General features: G+C 36.7%; 1 protein-coding gene across 1 annotated transcript in view; it reads left to right on the forward strand.

The window, feature by feature from the left end:
• The window catches only part of ADAM9 (ADAM metallopeptidase domain 9), a 109,779-nt gene that overhangs the window by 72,125 nt on the left and 18,682 nt on the right, over positions 1-18,972 (forward strand). Inside the window, exons 15-18 of the mRNA XM_003269597.4 lie at positions 3,273-3,378; positions 9,184-9,367; positions 15,291-15,371; positions 15,622-15,727. Coding sequence (XP_003269645.1) covers positions 3,273-3,378; positions 9,184-9,367; positions 15,291-15,371; positions 15,622-15,727 — 477 coding nt within the window. The remainder of the gene's footprint in view (positions 1-3,272; positions 3,379-9,183; positions 9,368-15,290; positions 15,372-15,621; positions 15,728-18,972) is intronic.

The raw sequence follows: 18,972 nt of genomic DNA on the forward strand, positions 1-18,972 counted from the left end.
TTTGGTTCTGTTTATATGCTGGATTACGTTTATTGATTTGCCTATGTCGTTTAAAAAGTTTTCTTTCTTCTGCATAACCTCTGTTTCATATTACCTTTTTTCTTTGTTTGAATTTCTGTCTTTCACATTAGCCATATTCCTCAGCTCTCCCATAGTCCCTGGTCCAAGGGAGGGGAATAAGGAGCAGAGAGGTCACTCTCGGCTCATGGAGGAGGCTTGCTAACTGAAAGCTTTCCTATAGGATGATACGGCTGAACTTTTTAATTAGGGAAATGGAAAATCCACATCTTTAGGTTTTTTTCCTCTTGAGCTTGTTAAGATTGCCTTGTGAAGACCTTATTTATCTGCATCTTGGAAGGCCAAGTCCTAGCTGTCAGTCGGGCACGGTGGCTCACACCTCTAATCCCAGCACTTTGGGAGGCCGAGGCAGGTGGATTGCGTGAGGTCAGCAGTTGGAGACCAGCCTGGCCAACATGGTGAAACCTTGTCTCTACTAAAAATACAAAAGTTAGCTTGGCATGGTGGTGGGCACCTGTAATCCCAGCTACTCAGGAGGCGGAGGCAGGAGAATCACTCGAACCCAGAAAGCAGAGGTTGTAGTGAGCCGAGATCACAACATTGCACTCCAGCCTGAGTGACAAGAGTGAAACTTCTCCTCAAAAACAAAAATAAAAAAGACCTAACTGTCAGCATTCTGGGAGGGAAACAGGAGGTGAGGGAAAATAAGGCCGGGACCTCAGTATGAGTTAGGTAAATGCTCAGTTGATCCCCTTGTTTTTAGAACAGTTTCTGTGCCTGTTACTGTGCCTGGTATCTCTTGAGTCCTGGAACCTTGTGTTTTACTCTCTCCAGAAAATAAACCTCCAGTCTTTTGCCAGGGTAGAGAAGAGACAGTCACTTGGCTTCACAAAGATGGTAGGTGACTTGTGGGCCAAACTGCTTCTTAAACAGATTTAAAATTTTTCCTCTTTATTCCTGCCACCTGCCCCTCCTTATTCTCTATAGCCAGAGGTACCTATTACTACCAGTTTCTTATCTCGGAGGAATCCTACGGTGTAAAAAGGGTTGATCTCAGTTTTTTCTGTTGCCACCTTAAGATTCAGTTTTCTGAGATACATTGAGTCGTTTATTACTTCACCAGTTTCTTTTTGGCTTCTAAGTTTTGTGCAGTCTCCTTTCCCAGTTCCATTGTCTATGGGTTTATGAATTAAAAAAAAAAAAAAACTACTTTCTTTGCTTCTGTGGGATTTTAGGAGGGAGGGAAAATACATGCATGTATTCAGACTTTTTACCTGAAGTTTGTTAATGGCTTCTGATTTTAAAGATAAGTCAATTCTGGTGTTACAGGTCTAGTTTTCATTCCTTTGAACATTTGAACATGTGGAGAATAAGGATTTAAAAGTCCTTCACTAGCTCGTGCATTCTCAAATTCCTTCTATTTTTAGTAAACACCAAATAATATTTATCAAATAAGTGAAGAACTTGAGAGCTAACATAAGAGAAGATACTGACGCTTACTATCAAATTTGGCCCTTAAAAAACCTTATGAGGAAGGCAGGGCTCAGAGAGCTAAATGGTTTGCCTGAGGTCACACAACAGAAAGCAGCAAAACCATGATCTCAGCCACCATGTGCATGGTGAGCTGATGAAGACTTACTGCTAGAATTTATCAAAGACATTGTTAAAAGAAAATAACTACATTGGTTTACTTCTTAAATGGAAGTAGGACATATTGAAATATTGAATATACAAATAAGCAAAAGGTAGAAAATAAATATTTCCTCTACTGTCAATATTCTGGATAAGTAACTGTTGAAAATTTCATGAATATCTTTCACTTATTTTTTATGCATATGAGTGTATAATATACAAAAATGGTATCATATTGACATACTGCTTTAAAACCTGCCCCCTTTCAGCCTGGGCTGCATAGCAAGACCTTGTCTCACTAAAAAAAAAAAAAAAAAAAAAAAAAATTAGTCAGGTGTGGTGGTGCATGCCTGCATTTCCAGCTACTTAGGAGGCTAAGGCAGGAGGATCACTTTAGCCTGTGAGGTTAAGGCTGCAGTGAGCTATGACCTTGCCACTGCATTCTAGCCTGGGCAACAGAATGAGACTGTCTCAAAAAAAAAAAAAAAAAAAAAAAAGGCTAAAATGTAACTGCCCGTTTTCAATACTAACACTAAATTGTGAATATTTTTCCATGTTAAGCATTTTTCTACAACATTGTGTTAATGATATACTATAATTTATTTAAACAGTCAACAGTGTTAGCAGTAAACATCTGTATAGTTTAGTTGTGGCCTCCATTTATCCTTCTAGATAAATTTCCAGAAGCAGGATTCCTGTATTAAAGGCTTCTAAGACATTTCCACATAATCTCCAGAAATACTATACCACTTTTTACCTTCATTTGCTATAAGTGACTGTTCATTCCTTCAAATGTTTCCAACATCAAGTATTTCCATTTTTAAAACTTTGCCAATTTAATAGCCACAAAACATATTTTTATTATTTAAAAATGTGCATTTTGCAGTATAGGCAACATAGCAAGACCCCATCTCTACAAAAATAAAAACAAAAATTAGCCAAGCATGGTGGCATGGACCTGTAGTTCTAGCTGTTTGGGAGGCTGAGGTGGGAGGATTGCCTGAGTCCAAGAATTCAAGGTTACAGTAGGCTATGAACGTGCCACTGCACTCCAGCCTGGGTGACAGAGCGAGATCCTGTCTCTTAAAAAAAAAAAAAAGGAAAGCAAGAATAGATTGTTACTTTGTCATCTGTTGTTAGTGTTTGTCAATGTATTTAATTAGCAGGGACATCTAAACCAAGCATCCGTATATGATAAATGAAAAAAACAAAAGTATTAGCTGGCAGTGTTTTCTCCAACCCTTCCTAGCTGATCTAACCAGTGGTGCAGTTGATTTATATGTGAGAGCAATGAGAATGAATATGCTGCAAATGGTACTATACTGTGCATGGTTTTTAATTTATTTATAATTTATTATTTAATAGTTTTTCTTTTAGGGCTTGAGTGTTTGAACCCAGGCTAACTTTTAAGTACAACTTAAGATTTATTTTTACATTTTGTCATTACATATGAAATGTGCAACAAAAATGTATCATGTGTGAGGCAGGAAAGGTTTTCCGTGGTGTTGAGGGGTATTGAGGCCGTTCATCCAGGTGTTTAGACTGTTGTAGGGAATACTTTTATTTCAAAAGCTAAATTGCCATAACTTTTTTTTTCTTTTTTTAAATGTTTAATGTTACAGAAGCCAAGGCTGCCCCCAAAGATTGTTTCATTGAAGTGAATTCTAAAGGTGACAGATTTGGCAATTGTGGTTTCTCTGGCAATGAATACAAGAAGTGTGCCACTGGGTAAGTGGAGGTGCGGTCATAATGGAATATGAAAGATTATAAGATCTGTCATCTCTAGTATCTTTTTTTTTTGAGACGGAGTCTTGCTCTGTTGCCAGGCTGGAGTGCAGTGGCGCGATCTCGGCTCTCTGCACCCTCCGCCTCCCAGGTTCAAGCGATTCCCCTGCCTCAGCCTCCTGAGTAGCTGGGACTACAGGTGTGTGCCACCACGCCCAGCTAATTTTTTGTATTTTAGTAGAGATGGGGTTTCACCATGTTGGCCAGGATGGTCTTGATCTCCTGACCTCGTGATCTGCTCACTTCAGCCTCCCAAAGTGCTGGGATTACAGGTGTGAGCCACCGTGCCTGGCCATCTCTAGTGTCTTTTACAACTGCTCCCTGTGACCGCTGATTTTCTCCCCCTTAAATACCTAACTTTTCAAACATTTTACAATGCAAAGCTTCAGAGAGACTCTGGTGTTAGGAAAAGAACTGGTAACATAATTTGTCCCTTTAGACATCAGCTACAATCTAGTGGTTTTTAGACTCTTATTTTATCCTTGATTTATAATAAGAACCCCAACTAAACACCAATTTCATTTTCCTTTCCATAAAAGATTATGTTACTAAGTCCCTAGATAAAGGTACCTGCAGAATAAACTCTGAACTTCATTATTTTCTTCTAGCTTTGTATAATTTCAAGATGATGAATTAAAATATTTTATATTTCTACAATTAACATTTGCTTTTTGTAAAACATTAATAATAAAACATTACGAAGGAGGAAAAAGTCATCTATAATCTCAATCCATATATGTTCACTAATATCAGTGAAATTATTTTCTTCTTCACACTAACATTTTACATAATTGGAATTATTCTATAATATTATCATTGCTTCTAACCATTCTACCTCCTATGCTACCAGTTAGGCTAAGCAACGGCAGTGAAACAGTGCTTGCTAAGAAGAAATAGCAACAAAGACCCCCATGTCACTCAATCTGACAGTCGTTTTTAGGTCTTCATGCTATAGTACTTGACCTGTCAGTAGCATTCAATTATGCTGGCCATTTTCTCCTTCTTGAAGAAACCTTTTTTTTGGTGATTGTGTAGGATGTTCTTCTTCTCCCCTGACCCCATGTGATTTCGTTTACTTCCGTGGCTTCATTTGCCTCCTCTGTGAGAAGCTCCAGCCCTGCTGGCCTGCATGTGGCCTGCAGCCACAGGGCTCTGCACCTGCTGTTCCCTCTGCTCAGCATGCCCTCTTTCCCCCTCTCAGCCTGCTCAGTTCTTCGTCCTCCAGATCTCAGGTGAAGTGTGGTTTCCTTACAGAAGACTTCTTCCACTTCCTCAACAGGACCAGCTCTCCCTCTGACAGGTGTTCTTGATGCTGTTTGCTTCTTTTTCATATAATTTGATATGTTTTCATTATTTTTTAGTTCATAGTATTTTCTAATTTACACTGATTTTTTTCCTTTGACTCATGTGTTATTGAAAGCCTGTTGCTTAATTCCCAAGTAGTTGGGAATATACTGGTTATCTATTTGGTTTTGATGTCTAGTTCAATTCCATTGAGAACACATTCTATATGATTTCACTTCTTTGGAATTTGAGATGTTCATTATTCAATTACACTTGGAACATTCATCCATACAGACTAATATGTGGGTCACCCTCTTAATACCAGACCAATATATGGTCTGTATGGGCAAATGTTCCATGTGTAATTGAAAGAAAAAGTATATGCTGCAGCTGTTAGAGATGTTATTCTATAAATGTCAAGTTAGTAGTCTTATTCAGATATTTTGTATCTATGGTGTATGTGTATTATATTTGTTCCTTCAATTTCTGAGAGAGGTGTGTTGAAGTCTCCAGTTATGATTGTGGATTTGTCTATTTATCTTTTTAGATATGTAAATTTTTGCTGTGTATGTTTTAAATTTGTTACTAGGTGCATACACATTTAGGATTGTTATGCCCTCCTGCTGACTTGGAGGGCATTAGCAAATTTATCATTAGCAAATTATTTTCATTTCTGGAATATTCTTTTGAAGTATTTGTCAGTTTCATTAATTATGTAGCTCTTTTGTTATCGCTGTTCCTCACTAAACTGTAAGGTTCAGTGACACATTTTATCTTGCATTTGGCATAATACTAGGAGGAAACATAATAAATGACTATTAAACATTGAGTGAATGAAGGTACAGATGATATGGATGAAGAATGAATGGATGGAGAATTAATGTAACCAATTGAATGAACTGATTTAAAATCTAGGGATAAGTGGATTAATGCAGACTTGGAAAGAATTTGCTAGACATATACCATATTCTTTAGCCTTGTCTGGTTTCATATTTTTATGAATATCTTGTTGAAAATAGCAGCTATACTTATCAAACTTAAAAATTACAGAGTAATTCATTTAGGAAGCATTTTATATAATAGTAGTATACAAATAATATAGTCATTAAGAATATACATTTGAAGTTAGACTCTTTGGATTTGAATCCTGGTTCAATCACTTAACATCTCTGAGTCTTTGGACAAGTTACTTCACATACATACCTCATTTTTCTGTTCTGTAAAATGGGGATAATAATGGCACCTGTTTCCAAGTGTTGTTTTGAACTGAATGAGTTAATGGGTGTTAGTACTAAGAGGAATATCTGGTTCATTGTCACATTCATCATCATCATCACTATTTTTATTGTCATCCTCCTTGGAGAATGTGTAAAATCTAGAAAAGTCTTTTCTACCCATTGAAACTACCAAAAACATCTAGAAACATTTAAAGAAAGTATTCACACATGGTCCTACCATCCAGAGATACTTCCTTAAGTTTTTGTTGTATTTCTTTTTTATGTGTATATACATTTATAAACATAAGCCACATGTTTCCTTTCACTGAAAGGGTTATCTTTTAGTACATAGACAATGTCATTTTTTCAAGCATTATAAAAGAGAAATTCGAAATATACAGAGGAGTAGAAAGAATAGTGTGATGAACACCAATATATCCCAGACCAAGACATTATTAATGCCTTATCATTATTTGCTTCATCAAGATTTTGCTGAACCATTTTAAGTAAATTATAGACATGATACTTTGCTCCTAAATTCCTCAGCATCCATCTTCAACAAATAAGGCCATTCACATGGTCACATCACACCTAACAAAATGAATGATTTCCTAATATCATCTAGTATCTGATCAATATTAGTATTTTCATAAGTGTCCTCAAATTGTCTTTTATAGCCGGCATTTTTAAACATCAGGACTCAATCAAGGATTACACATTGCATTTAGTTGTTATTTCACTTAAGTCACTTTTAATCCAGAATACCTTTTAGACTGATTTTTTTTCTTTTTCAGTGACATTGACTTATGGAAATGGCTGGGCCAGTGGGCTCATGTTCTGGATTTGTTTTAGTTTCCTCTTGGTGTTGCTTAACTTATGTCTCTATCATCTGAATTTTATTTAAATCAGAAGTTAAGCCCAAAATCTTTTTTTTTTTTTTTTTTTTTTTGAGTAGAGCCTCACTCTCTTGCTCAGGCTGGAGTGCAGTGGCATGATCTCAGCTCACTGCAACCTCCACCTCCCAGATTCAAGTGATTCTTGTGCCTCAGCCTCTGGAATAGCTAGGACTACAGGTGTGCACCATCACGCCTGGCTAATTTTTGTATTTTCAGTAGAGATGGGGGTTTCCCTATGTTGGCCAGGCTGGTCTCAAACTCCTGACCTCAAATGATCCGCTTGCCTTAGCCTCCCAAAGTGCTGGGATTACAGGCGTGAGCCACTGCACCTGGCCCTAAGCCCAAAATCTTAATTGAATTCAGGTTAAATATTTTTGGCGAGAATGTTCATAAGCAATGCATTATATCAAGGAGTCACTTAGTGCTGGGTAGTCTTATTAATATTAGTGATACGAAGTGGCAATGACCAGATCTTGCTATTGTGGAGTTATGCTTTTTAAAATTGCAGCCGTCAGGTAATATGTGGAGTGATGATTTTGTGCCATATGAATATCCAGTTCCCGACCAGTGTTTCACTTTATGGATGATCCTTGCCTGAAGCAATTATTTTAGTGAGGGTTGTAACTGAATTTTGTTTCTGTTAGTATTATTCAACAGTGAACATCTCTTCTTAGTTTTGTTGGCTGTTTACATTTCTTATTTTATGAGCTGCCTGTTTACATCTTTGCTAATTTTTCTGTTGAAGTGATTTTCTTTGTCTTAATGATTTGTAACAGCTTTTTATATTCTAAGAGTATTTTCCTTTACTCTTTAATGTATCACCAAGCCTATGTATGAAATACTGAGTATATCATAGCAATGTGAATTTTGGTAGGCCCCAACAGATCTTAACTGAGGTCTACTTTATGCTACACTTTGTTTTTGAGTTTTTCATATCTAATTTCAGCTAATTATGTGAGATAGGCATCATTTATCTCATTTTTTTCAGCTGAAGAAACTGAAGCTCAGAAGATGTAAGCACTTGTGTCAGGTCAGCTAGCAAATAAATGGTGACATAAGAATAAATGTAAAATTGGGACAAAATTATTAATTCTTAAATGCAGGATGAAGGGAAGATGAAGACTTAATAGCAGCACAGCAAAAATTAGGAGTTTTAGTTAGTGATATATTCAAGGACATCAATAATATAATGTAGTTATAAAAGCTATTGTAATCTTGAACTTAATAGAAGTACAGTATCTAGAATAAACAAGAGCTCCATTTTTTTCTTTGCTCACCAGGCTGTCACTGAAATTTCATGCTCCATTCTGAGCACTATGCTTCAAGAGGCAGTGAGGCAAACTGGAACATATTTAGGAGGGAGCGTCCTTGTTGCATGAAAAGTGATTGTAGGATAGTGACCTGGTGAAGTAAGTATTTAGGAGCTGCATAATAATTGTCCTAAAATAGCTGCTGTGTGAAAGAAGGAAAAGATATCTGTGTAGTCCCATGGGGAAGATCTGGGACCAATGAGGATAAATGCTTTACAGAGGTAGATTTTTACCTAATAAGCAAAAGAAAGTGATGGGAACTAGAATGGACAGTTTCAGGAGGGTGTAAGTTAGAGATATTGGGAAAATATATCCTATGATGACTGGGCAGTGATATCATAGGGAAGATTCAGATATAGAGTAGGTGCTTGGATCAGATGACAATCAGTTAAACAGGAAATCTCAGTATAGCATCATAAGAGTTATTGTTGGAAATACCTAGAGTGTTATGAAAGGATATAGGAAGGGCATTTAATTCACACAGCCTTGGCAATAAGAATTATGGTCAGGGAAGCCTTCATAGAATTCCGATATTTAATTAATGAATTAATGAGTTAATGAATCGATTCTTTAAATAAGTAACCAAGAGTTAGCCAGGCAAAGAGGGGTGGAATCCTTTCTTAGTTATTTTGCATTATAGATAACTTCTTTATCATAACTCTGTAAGAAGACATAATTGAATTTTGATATTGCTATATTATTTTCTGTATAATAGAATTTATAAAATTATACTTAGAAACAACTTTATTAGTTAGACTATTGAGCTCTAGACAGACAGTGAAGAAGATTAAGTGTGGTAAAAGAAGAAGCATCAGCACCAGCTGGTACCCTAATTTGCATCTTAGCATCCACTTAACTCTTTTTTCCCCTTTTCTGCCGTATTTAAAGAGAGCTACTTTGACCTCTCTTGCTCTCATACACTTTCTCTGTTGAGATTCCCTCCATAGCAGCAAACTCTGTCCATATGCAAATATATAAATTTTTTCTTTTGTTATGTATACTGGATGCATTTTATGTTGCATTATTTCTCTGTCTTTATAGGAATGCTTTGTGCGGAAAGCTTCAGTGTGAGAATGTACAAGAGATACCTGTATTCGGAATTGTGCCTGCTATTATTCAAACGCCTAGTCGAGGCACCAAATGTTGGGGTGTGGATTTCCAGCTAGGATCAGATGTTCCAGATCCTGGGATGGTTAATGAAGGCACAAAATGTGGTGCTGGAAAGGTAATCAAAATATTTTTTATTTACAAAGTAAAATGAAAAAAATTAAAAAAATTATTATACATAGTAAGTGGTTACTCTTTTTTGATTGTAAAAGTAATCTAAATTCATTAGAGAAATTTTAGAAAATACAAAGCCACCAAAAGAAAATTAAGAACTGTAATTCTGTCATCCACATTTCTTTACTGGGGTCAGATAACCAGTGTTTTCCATTTTGCAATATACTGTGCATGGTTCCTTCCCCTACTGATATGCTACAATTTATTAGCCAGTTTGCTATTATTGGGACACTTTGGCCATGTCCTGAATTTCAGGGTGTGTGTCTGTGTGTGTCTGTGTACTAGAAATGTCACGGAGCTTGTCCTGCCCATGTTCCTGACCACCCGAGCTCTGCTGTTTGGATTAGATACAAGGCCAGAGTCAGTCAGCCCATGACTTATTACTAGTGGTTTCATATGAGAAGGTGCCCTGGGCCAAATTCGTTTTTTTGGAGAATATAAAATTAAGGAGGGTAATTAAGAGTGTGGGCAGAAACTGTAAGAATTCTTTGGGAGATGCTATGAAGTAGGAGCTGGGGTAGAAGGGATGTGGCAGCCTTAAGCCATATATAAGAGATATGAGGGAGCAGGATTGTTGAGTAAGCTGAAGAAACCAACTCAGAGGAGAGAGAGAAGGAGAATATATGATTGACTGATTAGCCCATGAAAAAGACAGGTGGGTGGGCCTTCAGGTTACTTCACTTTCTCCCAAGTTTTCAGTTCCAATTCTGTTTCTCACTTCTCTTTACAAGAAGACCCATATATTTCTGGGCCTGTCCTTGCAACTAAATAAACTTGATTGTTACAGCTGTTATGAACAATGATAAGAGATATATACATTTAAATTTTTGATAGAAAGTGCAATTTCCCTTTCAATAAGGTGGTAACAATCTATATCCCAGCCTAGGCAGCAGAGGAAGACTCTGTCTCAAAAAAAAAAAAAAAAAAAAATTGTGCTGAAAGGCTCATGACAAAAACAACTCTCTGACACGCTCTTATCTAATCTGCCAGTCTAGATGCCTAGAAGCAACTGTGGTTACTTCTGTTAATTACCTCCCTATCTTAAATTAGGGCCGGGCATGGTGGCTCATGCCTGTAATCCCAGCACTTTGGGAGACTGAGGTGGGCGGATCACTTGAAGTCAGGAGTTCGAGACTAGCCTGACCAACATGGTGAAGCCTCGTCTCTACAGAAAATACAAAAACTAGCCAGTGTGGTGGTGCATGCCTGTAGTCCTAACTACTCAGGAGGCTGAGACAGGAGAATCGCTTGAACCTGGGAGGCACAGGTTGCAGTGAGCTGAGATTGTGCCACTGTACTCCAGCCTGGGCAACAAAGTGAGACTCCCATCTAAAAATAAAGTAAAATAAAATAAAATAGTATGCTATTTCTAGATTTATCTATTTTAGACATTATCCACTAGTTTTATTTTTGATAGATAAGAATTCAACAGGTGCTGGAGAGGATGTGGAGAAATAGGAACACTTTTACACTGTTGGTGGGACTGTAAACTAGTTCAACCATTGTGGAAGTCAGTGTGGCGATTCCTCAGGGATCTAGAACTAGAAATACCATTTGACCCAGCCATCCCATTACTGGGTATATACCCAAAGGACTATAAATCATGCTGCTATAAAGAACATGCACACGTATGTTTATTGCGGCACTATTCACAATAGCAAAGAGTTGGAACCAACCCAAATGTCCAACAACGATAGACTGGATTAAGAAAATGTGGCACATATACACCATGGAATACTATGCAGCCATAAAAAATGATGAGTTCATGTCCTTTGTAGGGACATGGATGAAACTGGAAAACATCATTCTCAGTAAACTATCGCAAGGACAAAAAACCAAACACTGCATGTTCTCACTCATAGGTGGGAATTGAACAATGAGAACTCATGGACACAGGAAGGGGAACATCACACTCCGGGGACTGTTGTGGGGTGGGGGGACGGGGGAGGTGGGAGGGACAGCATTAGGAGATATACCTAATGCTAAATGAGGAGTTAATGGGTGCAGCAAAACAACATGGCACATGGATACATATGTAACAAACCTGCACATTGTGCACATGTACCCTAAAACCTAAAGTATAAAAAAAAAAAAAAAAAGAATTCAATTTTCTAATGCAAATCCGTTTCCCTGCTGTACCTTTTCAAAATAAGTGCTTAATATTTACATAATTAATATTGGGGTGTTATTGAATGAGTCCACAACATCTCACTGTTCACTGGGCGTATTCCAGACGAGGTGAGAGAAAACAGGGGAGGCTAAACAATTGGAGATCAAAGGATCATTTTTATTAGGAAGAAAGCATATAACATGACTTAAGTACATAGCAAAAATGGGCTTCCTAATGCTGCCCTACACAATTAAACTTACCTGTCCAGCCTTACCTGCGAAGTTTAACTGCATGGTTGAAAGGGCAGACCAGAATACACCCTTTCTGCCACCTCAGCTTACTACTAGCTGGCACTACAGGTGTAACCAGCATGCCTGGCTAATTTTTTTTTATTTTTCTGTAGAGACAGGATCTCGCTACGTTGCCTAGGCTGGTCTTCAGCTCCTGGGCTCCAGCGATTCTCCCTCCTCAGCCTCCCAAAGTGCTGGGATTACAGGTGTGAGCCACTGCACCTAGCTGGGCATCTTTCCATGTCTTTATTAGATCCATGTATTTTTTTCTGAGAAGTTCATATTGATATCTTTTTGTTTTTCTATTAGCTTGCCATTTTTTGAGGCTTCTCATATGTGAAGAATATTAACTGTCAGTCAGTTATATCTGTGTAAATATGATCAACAATTTGACATAAGTCTATTTTAAAATATCATGAATTTTTTTTTTTTTTGGAGCCTCACTCTGTCACCCAGGCTGGAGTACAGTGGTGCAATCTCAGTGGAACCTCCGCCTCCCAGGCTCAAGTGATTCTTGTGCCTCAGCCTCCCCAGTAGCTGGGATTACAGGCGTCTGCCACCATGTCTGGCTAATTTGTGTGTTTTTAGTAGAAACAGGGTTTCACCATGTTGGCTGGACTGGTCTCGAATTCCTAACCCCAAGTGATCTGCCTGCCTTGGCCTCCAAAAGTGTTGGGATTACAGGCGTGAGCCATGGTGTCCGGCCTTAAAATATCATGAAATTATATCAGTCTTATCTGTTTTGTCTTGGTTTCATGTCATGTTTAGAAAAGCTTTTTGTATCTCAGTATAATATAAATATCTGGCTTTTATTGGCACAATTTATTAACATTTCATCCTATTTCTCTGACCTTATTGCTGCTGTTAAATATTTTCTTGATATTTTCTACTCTATCTTTCTCTCTTGCAGTATTACACAGATTATTTATTTGTGTGGGGTGTCTGTGTGTGTGCACATACACTTTGGTAGTTGTATGTCTTTCTATTCTGCTTGTTTACTTAATAACAAAAAAAATCAATGTATTTTTCTCAAAGTTGTGATGATTAAAAATAGTATCTACTGATTGTTTCAGTGTAAGCTATACCACTATTACTTCCAAACCCCCATGTCCCAGTTTTTATTTGGTAGGAAAAATATTTGGCTTTAGATTCCAGGTTATTATTAACATATATCAATGTATTTTTAAGACCTTTTGTCTTTCTGGATTTTATTGCTAACTGCATAGTTTTCTAGTTATGACAATAATATTTATGTACAAGAAAGGATAGCAAGTGGTTGGTGTGTGTGTCTGGACTGATACACCTTGACCCAAACTGACACACCATCGAAACCATATACCACACGTTCTGTACAGCTGTAACTTTGTAACTATTGGTTTAATCTATGAGTCTAACACCTGAGTTTTCACATGGCAGATAGGATCCTATCCCTTCTGGTATGTACCAAAGCCTAGACTGGACAGTTTGAGTATACTGACAACTTGGTACTTCTTCAGATCTGTATTCTTTATATATTTATTCAACATTTATTTCCAGGACAAGCTAAACGTGGGGTAGGGGAAAAAGTGGAAAAGAAGAACTCCTCACCTTCATTTTTATTGTCCCAGGTAGTTCAATTTTGCTCCCCACTTGCATCCTGAAATCAGTAAACCAGAAGTCCTATAGTCAACTTTGCTCTACTTGATGTGTGGTGGTGGTTGGTGGTGGCCATGGGTGGTAGGGGGAGTGGTAGTAGTATGTGAGAGGATGGTCTTACCTTCCCACTGTGAGAGTTTTTTTTTTTTTTTTTTTTTTTTGAGGCAGGGTCTCGCTCTTTGACCCAGGCTGGCTTGCAGTGGAGTACAGATCTTGGCTCACTGCAGCCTCCGCCTCCTGGGTTCAAATGATTCTCCTGCCTCCCAAGTAGCCTGGATTACAGGCCTGCACCACCATGCCCGGCTAATTTTTGTGATTTTAGTGGAGGTGGGGTTTCACCATGTTGGCCAGGCTGGTCTTGAACTCCTGGCCTCAAATGATTCACCCACCTCGGCCTCCCAAAGTGCTGGGATTACAGGCGTGAGCCACTGCACCCGGTCCCCACTGTGAGAGTTTTTGGGTGTATTCCTTTCAGTTTGATTTTTCCCATTCCACAAGGTAAACACTGCCAATCAGAACACCCTTTCTCTGGAGGACTTGGGATTTTCCTGCCCCTTAAAGTAAATCTGCCAGTTATTAACACATTTCATCTTATTTAACACTTCAGGTGTCCACTGTGAATCAATTATTGGCAGGAAAATCTACTTTTAACTGGTAGGGAAACTCTTGGTAAATATCTCCTCTAAAGACTTACGGATGTAAGAAAAAAGTATTTTGAAATCTTTATTCAGGAGTAGTGCATGGCTGGAGGACAGATGAGGAGTGACTTACTGTAGAATCTTCTGTAATTTTGGAATTTTAAATCATATGAGTATATGTCCTATTTAAAAATTAATGGAAAATTGGAGGAAACAGTGTTTGGAGATCTTTTGACTTTAAAAGTACAATTCTGTTTAAACCTGTGTATTTTTTAGAGTGGTAAGGCTATCGATATTTCATTGTAGGTTTGTTCTCTAATTGTTCTTTATTTCATTTGAACATTTAAATATTCTGATCCTGTACACAAGATCAGTTGGTTAGTTACCTAATAAAATTTTAAAATAGCACTCAAGAGTCTTTTAAAACGTTAGTCGTCTTTTTTTCCTCTAACATCACAACAGAGCAGTTTTCACAAAGATGTCCACTAAAAAATTTCTAAAATGTGTTGAGCTGATTTCTTTAGATCTTAGGTTTAATATTTTTTTCTGAGGTAATGGTTTTTATCTCTTAGTAGTTAGGATTCATTTCTGTTTCATAGCTCATCATATGAACTAGAATTTCTTGAACCATGTAAGATTATAACTTATTTTCAATAGTGCTTTTAATAGAAATATCTAATCATGGTGCTAGAAAACAGATTTTATCTTGTCAACAAAGTACTCTTTTATTTTTGAAAGAATTTTAAAAATTAAAATGAGTTTTAAATATTATCCTTTTGATATCTGTCATAGTAACAACACTTGATGAGAGGTGTAATAGAAATAGATCTTCTATCCTTGAAACTTCCTTATAGTCCTGGAGTTTATCTAGTTACTTTTGATTTGAAAAAGTCTATTTCTGAATATTTTATTTAGAATCTTCACATCAATATTCACATGGAAGGATAGATAATAGTTTTATCTTTGTTTTTGGTCTTTATGTCGTCTTTGTGTTTTTTGATAATTACTTTTGTATCAATTAATTTGCCACTTATTTTTCTGCATTTTTAAAAATATAATATGGGAATTAATGGTTCCTTGAAAGTTTGAAAGAATTCTGCAATGAAATAATCTGTACCCAGGTCTTTTTTCTGGGTACTTTTTAATTACTGTGCTCAATCTTTCTTTACTTAGTTCATTCTTTTTTTTTTTCAGATCTGTAGGAACTTCCAGTGTGTAGATGCTTCTGTTCTGAATTATGACTGTGATGTTCAGAAAAAGTGTCATGGACATGGGGTAGGTAATGTTTTCTTTTGGCTTGTTCCTGAAAGTAGTGCTAAATAATGAGAAATCTTAGAGAAGACTAGATGAGAATTCCCAGGATTTTCAGATGTTGGGGAATTTAGATTCCTGATAAAATTTTCATTCTTAAACAGTGTCAGTAAGCTTGTATGAATTTAGTCCTTTCTCTTGGTTTCCATTCTTGAGTTGATGATATAGAGCAACATTCACAATTAACAAAAGTGGTATTTTGATTGTTTTGAAGGTATGTAATAGCAATAAGAATTGTCACTGTGAAAATGGCTGGGCTCCCCCAAATTGTGAGACTAAAGGATACGGAGGAAGTGTGGACAGTGGACCTACATACAATGGCAAGTAATATAGAAGAAAATTAGTGTGATCTCCCAGTGGCCCAAGGCATAAATTGGGCATCCTCATACCTCTCCCTCACTTCCCACATCAGTTATACATTTAATTATGTTGATTCAGCCTCCTAAATTCCTTGTGACTGTTTCCATTTTTCTCATCCCCATTTATTACTTTCAATTTCTTGCCTGGACCTACATCATAGCCTCTTATGTAGGCTCCCTATTTTTCATCTTGCTTCCTATAATCCATGTTTCACTCTACATTACAGTTTCAGTGTTTTCCTTCAAGAATTCAGTTTTGATTTTGTCAGCGTCTTGCTTTAATTCAGTGCGTCTGCATTGCTATTAGAATGAAGTCCACAACTCCTTAACATGGCTTAAATGCCCTGCATGACTTGCCCCTAGCTTACCTTACAAGCCTCATTTCACTATGCTGAAGACATATTGTAACTTCTTTGATTTCCTCTACTAGGCTACTCTCTTTTACCTGTGGGCTTTCATACCGTATTATTTTCACATTGTTGGCCCTTGGCTAATTGCTATTTAGGCTTCAGATTATACCTCATTTTCTACAGAAAGTTTCCCCTGGCTGCTTAAATCTAAATTATCATTCCCTTCTATTGCTTTTCTAGTACTGTTAGCACTAATTACTATACTAATTAATGATTTGCCTTTTAAAATTCCCTGATAGACCATGAGCTCCCAGTTTATTGGTATCTTTCTAGTGACATCATATGCTTTTTTTCTCTTGGATAACTACCAGCTAGAATGACTAGTCATATAGTAGGTGTATGTTAAGCTTTTAAAGAAACTGCCAAACTGTTTCCCAACGTGGCTATACCAGTTTACATCCTTACTAGCTGTATATGAGAGAATTTCCCCAATTTCCCCACATCCTCTCTTAACAGTTGCTATTGTCAGTCTTTTTAATTTTAGCCATTCCAGTAGGTATGTAGTGGTATTTCAGTGTGGTTTTAATTTGCATTTCTCTAATTACTAATGATGTTGAGTGTCTTTTCTTGTACTTATTTGCCATCTACATATCTTCTTTGGTTATGTGTCTGTTTAAATCTTTTTTCCAGTTTTTAATGGGTTGTCTTAATGAGTTTTGAAAGTTCTTTGCATGTCACTGATTCAAGTATTTAAGTTCTTTATGAAATATGTGCCTTGTATATATTTTCTCTTAGTCTGCTTACTTTGGGTTTCATTTGTTCTTTTTCTAGTTTCTTAAGGTGGAGGATGAGGTCATCTTTTTTTTTTCTGATATAGGCATTTTATTGCTATCAGTTTTCCTCTAATTCATCCCAGAAATTTTGACATGTTATACCTCCATGTTCATTCAGTTCTGAATACCTTCTAATATGCTTTTATTTTTTTTCTTTGACTTACAGGTTATTTAGATATGTGCTATTTCTTTTGAAATATCTGTGGATTTTTTAGTTATCTTAATGTTACTGATTTAAATTTTACTGTAGCAAGAGAACATATTGTATATGACTTGAATCCTTTTATTTTTTTAAACTTGTCTTGTAGCCCAGAATGTGGTTTATCTTAGTAAAAGTTCTGTGTACACTTGAAAAGAATGCGTATTCTACTATTCTTAGGTGGAATATTCTATAAATTATTAGTTCATGTCAGTTAATAGGTAGTCGGATCTTTCATATCCTTACTGATTTTCTGGTCTACTTACTCTGTCAGTTATTGAGAGGAATATTGAGTTCTTTGGCTATAACTGCCAATTTGCCTATTTCTCCTAATAGTTCTATCAATTTTTGCTTTATTTATTATGATGTTCTGTTATTAGGTACATAAACACTTAGAATTATTCTATCCTCTTTGTAAACTGACTCTTTATCCTTATGAAATAGCCTTCTTTTTCCCTGGTAATATTCTCTGCCCTGCAATGAGATATTATTAATATAGCTACTCCAGATTCCTATTAATTAGTCAGCATGGAAAATCTTTTCCCATCCTTTTACTTTTAATTTCTTTATATCGTGCTATAGTAATTAGTGCATATAGTTGGATCTTGCGTTTTATCTAATCTGCCATTCTCTTTTAATTAAGTTGTTTTGATAATTTATATTTAACTTGATTATTGATGTGTTTATGTTTAAATTTACTGTCTTGATATTTTCCGTCAGTCTCCCTTGTAGTGATATTGTAACACTTCAGTATATTTCCATTTCTCTCATTTTGTGCCATTGTCGTCACATGTTTTGCTTCTACTAATGTTATAAATCCCACAATTCATTGTTACTCATTTTGCTTTGAACAGTTGATTATCTTTCAAAGAGACTTAATAGTAGAAAAAGTCTTTATATTTACCCGTATAATTACCATTTCTGGTGTTCTTCATTTATGTAAATTTGCATTTCAATCTGATTTAATTTCTGCTTGAAGGATTTCCTTTTGCGTTTCTTATAATACGAGTGTGCTAGTGACAAATATTTTTAGCTTTTGTATGTCTGAAAGTCTTTAATTTGCCTTGCAGCTTGAATGATAATTTAACTGGGCAAGGATTTTGGGCGATAGTTTTCCTCCCTTTTTACTTCTAAGGATATTCCTTGTCTTCTGACTTGCATTGTTTTTCCTGAAAAATCTGCTGTCATCCTTTTCTTTGTATGTAATGTCTTCTATATATGTCTTTTTCTAATCTCTGGTCGCTTGTAATGTTTTTCTCTTTATCTCTGGTTTTTATATTGTGCCTTGGTGTACTTGGGATTTTTTGAGCTTTTTGGGTCTGTGCTTTTATAGTTTTCTTCAAATTTGGAAAATTTTTGGCCATCGTTTCTTCGAATTTTTTTTCTGTCTTCCTCTTTCTCTCTTCTCATTCAGGTCCTCCAATTTTATGTATATTCGGCTGCTTGGTGTTATTTCACATCTCACTGATTGGCTGTTGATTTTTTATTTTTGTTTTTTTTTTTAATTTTAATTTAACTTTACTTTGTTTGAGACAGAGTCTTGCTGTATCACCCAGGCTGGAGTGCAGTGAGTGGTATGATCTCGGCTCATGGCAATCTCTGCCTCCGGAGTTCAAGCAGTTCTCATGCCTCAGCCTCCCGAGTAGCTGGGACTACAGGCGTGTGCCACCATGCCTGGCTAACTTTTGTATTTTTAGTGGAGACAGGATTTTACCCTGTTGGCCAGGCTGGTCTCAAAGTCCTGGCCTCAAGTGATCCACCCACCTCAGCCTCCCAAAGTTCTGGGATTGTAAGTGTGAGCCAGCACGCCTGACTGGCTGTTAA

This window comes from Nomascus leucogenys, chromosome 8 (assembly GCF_006542625.1).
Source record: "Nomascus leucogenys isolate Asia chromosome 8, Asia_NLE_v1, whole genome shotgun sequence".
Classification (NCBI taxonomy): domain Eukaryota; kingdom Metazoa; phylum Chordata; class Mammalia; order Primates; family Hylobatidae; genus Nomascus; species Nomascus leucogenys.